The sequence below is a fragment of the Rhinolophus ferrumequinum genome, chromosome 11, assembly GCF_004115265.2.
Source record: "Rhinolophus ferrumequinum isolate MPI-CBG mRhiFer1 chromosome 11, mRhiFer1_v1.p, whole genome shotgun sequence".
Lineage (NCBI taxonomy): Eukaryota > Metazoa > Chordata > Mammalia > Chiroptera > Rhinolophidae > Rhinolophus > Rhinolophus ferrumequinum.
Window position 1 is genome coordinate 36,063,904 of NC_046294.1, and position 6,556 is coordinate 36,070,459.

General features: G+C 56.6%; 1 protein-coding gene across 1 annotated transcript; it reads right to left on the bottom strand.

The window, feature by feature from the left end:
- Positions 1-2,784: 2,784 nt before the first annotated feature.
- Positions 2,785-5,340, bottom strand: MYOD1 (myogenic differentiation 1). Its single transcript, XM_033120745.1, has 3 exons — positions 4,559-5,340; positions 4,011-4,089; positions 2,785-3,721 (listed from the first exon to the last, which is right to left on the bottom strand). The coding sequence occupies exons 1-3, from the start codon at positions 5,186-5,188 to the stop codon at positions 3,471-3,473; spliced, it is 960 nt and encodes a 319-aa protein (XP_032976636.1). The 5' UTR covers positions 5,189-5,340; the 3' UTR covers positions 2,785-3,470.
- Positions 5,341-6,556: the final 1,216 nt, after the last annotated feature.

Genomic DNA, 6,556 nt, shown 5'->3' on the forward strand with positions numbered 1-6,556 from the left:
CCAGTCCCAGCTTTCCAGGCCCACGGATGCATATAGTGCTCTTCCACATGTGAGCTGCCCCATGTGCTTCCAACACACCCCCTTGTGGGGGTTAAGCTAGTTTAGATTAGGTTTCTGTCACCGGTACCTGGAAGTGTCCTGGACTAAATCTGTCCCCCTACCTGCTTCCTCTTCTCCTGAGGTCTCCATCTCTTTAATGGCACCACCAACCACTCAGAAGCAAACCAGAGCTTCGTCCTTGGCTCCTCCTTTTCCCTCACTTCCTTAGGGCCTCCATACACAAGGCACGGTGAACAGTTGTATAGGTTGGTCACTGCACACGTGAACAACCTGGCTGGAGAGACGAGTGGGGGCTGAAGGCCATCCTGCTCTCTGCTTGCCCAGGCACGAACCCTGGTGCAGAGCAGTGTCCTCCAAGAAGGGACACCTTTTTCTAATTGTACACTGTCTCCTTATAGGCTACTGGGATCCTCTTCGTATATGTGATTGGTTCCCTCCGTGCAGAAACTCTGCCTCTTCCTCTCTTCACCGGGTTACCTTCTCATACCCCATTATCATGTCTCATCGCACCCTGTACTTTGCCTTAGAGTACTCTCCGCATTTACAACATTGCATTTGTTCCCTTGGGTCTTTGTCTGATGGCTATTTCCCTAATGGATTTTAAGCTGTCTGAGGGTAGGGACTGTGCCTTCAAGGTTCTCCACTGTACCATCAACACCTACACTTTATCTGGCACAACTGTCTCCACACCTATGCTTTCTCTCCCATCCCCAGTCACTGCCCCAGGTCAGGCCATGTTATATCTCCTCTGAGCAACCCTGGTGGCCTCCTGACAAGTCGGCCATCCTCCCACTCTGTCAGCCCAGACTGGCCTTTCTAAAATATACATTTATTTGTATCCTTCCCCTGTTCAGATTCCTCTCTGTTTCCCTGTTGCCTTCAGGATAAAGCACAAATGAGGCCCTGTGCCTGCTTTCCCCCCATCTCCCTTCTGGCCCCTCCCTGTGAAATTTTTGGTTTCATGAAGGCACAATTTGCTTTCTGTCGCCTCTGGGTCTTTGCACTTGCTGTTTCTTTAGCTTGGAGCACTCTTCTTTGGCTCCTCTTTCCTGACCAACTCCTTCAAGATTCTTATTAGGGGTTACCTGTTTGTCCATACCTTCTGTTCCTACTATGTTCCTCTGCCACATACACCCCCATTATAGCACTTAATTCATTGTGATGTCGCCAGCTGCTAAAAGATCCAACCTCCCCACATATCTGGGTGCTTCCCAAAGACAGGAATTGCGTCTACTGGTGTCTGTTTTCACCCAGCATAAGACCTGGCATCTGTTGAATGAATGAATTCATGAATGAGCCCCAAGGAATCTCAACGGACTATAAAGAACCCCAAAGTGCATAAGGATCCCCAAGGTGCATCTGTGGAAGAAGCCAGAAGAAAAGCCGAGGATCATTAGTAACAGAGCAGCTCTGGCAGCTCCTCGGGGACCCTGTGTCGGGAAGAGTAAGGCTCTCCTTACAGCAGACAGCAGATCCCCAGATAAGTAATGAGGCCCTTCCTTCTGGCATCACATCTTGCCTTCCTCAGGGCCCCCCACTTGAGCAGAGCCCTGGAAAGTGGGCTTGCAAGGTTTTCAGGAAAAAAAGGGTAAAGGTGGGATGTGGGGAGGTCCTGGTGGCAAGCGTATGTGTTTTGGGGGTGGAGGTGGTGTGCTCTGAGAGTGGGGAAGAACTTTTGCCAGGCCATCCCTCCAGGGGACGACAAGGGCCTCTGGGAGGGCAGAGTGCGTGTGTGTGTGTGTGTGTGTGTGTGTCTCATAAGACACAGCTCAAGTGGCACCTCTTCCAGGAAGACTTCGCAGCACCCTGGCTAAATCAATGGCCCCTCCTCTGCTCTCAGAGTGTTTATATCTTGATGAGAGCATGTATGCGGCCTGTGATGATAACAGGTTTACATGTGCCCCTCTTCTTGCAGGCTCTGGGCTCCTGTTTCTGTGAGATATAGCAGTGCCCAAAAGCTGTAAGTGCTGGGTTACTGGCTAAGTAGAAGCGCCTGTCCCTGTCTGGCCTTCAAAGTTTTCCCCTTGTGGTTACGCCTGTCACTAAGAGCCTGTAAGTACCACACAGCTTACCGCCTCTTCACACTCACTCATACCGTGTTCCCCCGAAAATAAGACCTAACCGGAAAATAAGCCCTAGCATGATTTTTCAGGATGACATCCCCTGAACATAATGCATCTTTTGGAGCAAGAATTAATATAAGAGCCGGTCTTATTTTCGGGGAAACACGTAATGCTCCGAGCACCCTATCGCATCCTCTGTAGCCATGAGGATTCTGAGTGGCACCTGGGGCCATTACTTCCCAGTGATCCTTCTGGACACCACACCTGGGTTCACTCTGTGTATGGAGGCGTGTGATTCTCAACCTTGCATTTTGAAAAATGGGGAGCTTTTGAAAAATACCAACTCTGAGGTTCTGGGGCAGATACCTTAAAGCACAACCTTTGGTGGCGAGGAGACCAGGCATGGGTCTTTTTGAAAACTATTCAGATCATTCTAATCTGCACCCTGACAGGAGAACCACTGACCTGCGTGTGGTGCTGCTCCTCACCGTCTTAGAAACCTCCCCACGTATGGGAGGCACATCGCTTCTTTCTCCTGACCTCAGGCTTCCTCCTTGCAATCCACCTGCCGCCTACAGGGCTAGTTGCGGTACTCCTTTGTGGATTTTCCGTCCCCTCAAAATCCTGCCCCCATCCCTAGGGAAAGCCGGAGCCACCTCGGTATAAATTAGCGTTTTTATTTCCAACACCTGAGCGAGCGCCCGCGGCTCGCCCGCTGCAGTATAAACATACAAAGTGCCTGTCGCACCGCACACCATGCCTCAGAGATAAATACAGCCCTACGGGCTCCTGCTCTGTCAAAGCAACTCTTATTTACAGGAATAGATTACAAAAGTATTACAAAAAAGTGGTCCTGAACAGGGGGAGGGGTGAGAGTGGTTACCGTTACACTTGTTACACTTGGGACCTGAGCGCACCCCGCTGGCTGTGGGAAAGAGCGCGTGTCTTCGGGGCTAGCAAAAGGAGAGGCCACGCCCCCATAAGCGACCTCGGCGTCAAGGGACTGGGGTCGGCGCGGTTCCCACCCCCATGGGGGAAAGTGTCGAGGAAGAGAAAGGGCCTGGCCCCTCCAGAGTCATCTGTGGCCCACCGAGGAACACATAACGGCCATCGCAGCGGGTCTCAGAGAAGGGTGCTGCGTGGAAAAAACGGGCTGTGTCCTTGCCCTGGGGTGCGGGAGGCAGGAGACACATCAGTTCTCCTGCCTATCCTCCCTTGGGAAGGGTCGCTTTAAAAGCGCAGTTGGGGGGGGCATTTAAGCTCAATCTTTTGGGTGCGAGGGACCCTAGGGGCACCATCCCTCGGGCAGGTGGACAGCGACGTCCTCCGACGCGGCCGCCCACACCCTCAGAGCACCTGGTAGATCCGGTTGGGGTTGGCGCCCGCGGGGCACTGAGGAGCGGCGTCGGGGGTAGGGGTGGGGGCGCTGCGATCGCCCTCGCTCGGGGCGGCGGCCTCGTGTGGGCCGGGAGACAACGCCGGCGGCGCGTCGGCCAGCAGAAGCGCGGGCGCAGTGGGGCTGTCGGTGGAGATGCGCTCCACGATGCTGGACAGGCAGTCAAGGCTCGATACCGCAGCGTTCTTCCCGGGCCTGGGTTCTGCGCGGGGAAGGGTAGGTTAGTATGTAGGTGTTGAGCCGCGGACAAGTCTCCAACTTCTGGGCCCAGTCCTTTGCGGCAGACGGGAAACTGAGGACCTGCCATTGTCTGGGGCTATCCAGAGAGAGTGGGGAGCGAAAAGAGAGGGAGCTACATGCTTAGTATTTCCTTCCTTGTGCCATCTGCCATGATGTGTGTGTGGAGGGAGGAGGAGGGATGGGGCAGGGATCCTAGATAAAGGGAAGCTAGGGCAGGTCAAAGAGTAACGTGAGGAGGCGCGAATACGCACCGCTGGGCGCCTCGCTGTAGTAGGTGCCGTCGTAGCAGTTCCGCCGCCGGACACCGCTTGGGGGGCCGCTGTAGTCCATCTGCAAACGGCAAGGGCGACCGACTCAGGCCCGTGGGACCAGGCGAGCCTGGAACATCACTCTCTTTGGCCGCCCCTCCACAACTTCCCAAATCTCACCCTCGAATTTCCTGCCCTGATAGGGGTGGGGGTAAGGGTGGGCAGGAGCTGTCTGCAGTATGCAGGGCCAAATAGAGGGCAGACTGTCACCTAGGGCTACAAATCTTAATTTTGATAATAAGGACAAGTGTAGAAAAAGCAGACCACGGCGCAGAGGTGTTCTAACAGTGCTCCCCATCGAGTGGATTGCATCTGTACGATGTGTTCCCAAAACACTAGGCCACCCCAGTGGCAGCTGCCCGGGACAAGGGGTCCACTCCTGTCCAAACCTCTCCCTGGAGGGTCAGTTAGCTCCCCGCCCTCGGAATGGCTTCCCAGATACTCCCGAGAGCTGTCCCCACTTCTCTTCTAGCCCGGGGTTCCAGCCTTACCATGCCGTCGGAGCAGTTGGAGCGCGGGCTGGACGCGTCCGAGTCGCCGCTGTAGTGCTCACCGCCGCGGCCGGGGGGCAACGGGCCGGGCGCGTAGAAGGCGGCAGCGGCGCCAGGGGGCGCGGCGTCCTGGTCGCGCAGCAGCTCCTGCAGGCCTTCGATATAACGGATTGCGTTGCGCAGGATCTCCACCTTGGGCAGACGCTGGTTAGGATTGCTAGACGTGCAGCGCTTGAGCGTCTCGAAGGCTTCGTTGACTTTGCTCAGGCGGCGCCGCTCGCGCATGGTGGCGGCCTTGCGGCGGTCAGCGTTGGTGGTCTTGCGCTTGCATGCCTTGCAGGCCCACAGTAGACAGCGACCCGCCTGGTGGTGCCCGCTGGGCGCGCGCACATGCTCGTCCTCGCGCGCGCCGGGGGCCGGGTGCACGGCCGCGGGGAAATGCGATGGCTCCTCGGGCTTTAGGAGCGCGCCCACGTGCACGAGGCGCGGGTCCAGGTCCTCGAAGAAGCGCAGGTCCGGGGAGTCGAAACACGGGTCATCGTAGAAGTCGTCCGTTGTGGCAAAGTTGCAAAGAGAGCCGTCGGGGCCAGTCAAGTCTACGTCGCGGAGTGGCGGCGACAGGAGCTCCATATCCCGGCGGGGAGCAGCGCAGTCCTGGCTTCGCCCAACCCCGGAGGCAGGGATTGCCCGAAACTTTCTTCGGGTCTCCTGCAGCGCGATAGCGAAATGCTGGGGGTCTGACCGTCCAGTACCCTGCCCCGTCCTGTCCCGCCTGATGGACTCCGCGGAAAGTAGCGGCAGCTCCCTGGGGCTTCTCCACCCCTATTTTCACGCCAGGCGCCGGGGGCGGGAGCGGGCGGCTGGGGGCGGGGGCGCCCGAGGCCAATAGGAACGGGACGGGGCGGAGCTTGGGATCCCCAGGGTGGCCGCAGGGGCTAGAGACTGGCCAGGCCCCGATCCCTAGACGCGCGCGCGCGCGCGTGGTCCGGCTCCTCCCTAGGCAGGAAAGGAGGCAGAGGCTGGCAGCCCAATGCTGCTACACTTGGCTCCCGGGCACACTCTTCCCAACCCTCTCCAGCACAGGACTCCTCCTATCTCTGCGGAAAACGCTGGCCGCGCGGGCTCTCACTTCCCAGCTGACTTTGGGCCCCTCTGTCCTCTGATTTGCGGGGGACCCAAAGCAGAGTAGGAGTAGAAATCAGACCTGGAGAAAGACACATAGCAATGGGGTAGAGACACACGTAGAGCTGAGATAGTGAGAGAGATATATGCAAGAGGCTGAGACATTTAGCGAGCAGAAAGCTGGGGAGTCAGAGGCGGAGAAACGCGCAATGAGAGATAGACCCGAGAGTCAAGTAGGCAAAACTGAGATAAAGTGGACGTGGTGACCATGCCATTAGGCCAGTTCCTGCTCATTTTCCCTGGACGCTTAGAAATCCAGTCTCATTTATACAGGAGTCCAGGATCACTACTAAAGCTTCATGCCAATCTTTCCAAGCTCAACTCCTGCCCCGGCCTGGAGGGAGGGAGGGAAGTGGACGCCTGCCCGAGTCAAACTGTGCATTTTGGCAGCCAGGTGTCCAGTGCTGCTCTCAGAGATGCCTCTTCGGCTGGGAAGAAAACGCCATCTCCTTGGGGCTTGCCTCCGCCTCGCAGTGCTGCATCAGGAAAGTTCATCGCGCAAAGGCTTGGAAAGCCCAGACTCCAGAGTGGAATCTTTGAGGGTGGAGTTTACAGACCAATGACCTAAGTTCGAGTCCAGACCCCCAGTTTCATGCGTGATTTTGTGCAAGTCACTCGCCTTCCGATCCTGTTTACCCATTGAGGACAACAACAGCAATCTCTTAGAGTGATTGTGGTGGTCGGTGGTGAGATTCTGGAGACCAAAGATGTGGAAGCCTTCAGTCTGAGATGTAAGGCTATACTAGCAAGAGGGATTGCTTCTGTTGCTGGCACCGGTTGGCTGGTGTGCTCTCTGTGGGCTTCCCAGCTGTTAGC

Excerpts from the sequence above, each read along its gene's own strand:
- MYOD1 (XM_033120745.1), bottom strand. The coding sequence starts at position 5,188 with ATGGAGCTCCTGTCGCCGCCACTCCGCGACGTAGACTTGACTGGCCCC. Across the intron at positions 4,090-4,558 it reads CCAACTGCTCCGACGGCATG|ATGGACTACAGCGGCCCCCC; the intron begins GTAAGGCTGGAA and ends TGCCGTTTGCAG. Across the intron at positions 3,722-4,010 it reads CTACAGCGAGGCGCCCAGCG|AACCCAGGCCCGGGAAGAAC; the intron begins GTGCGTATTCGC and ends TTCCCCGCGCAG.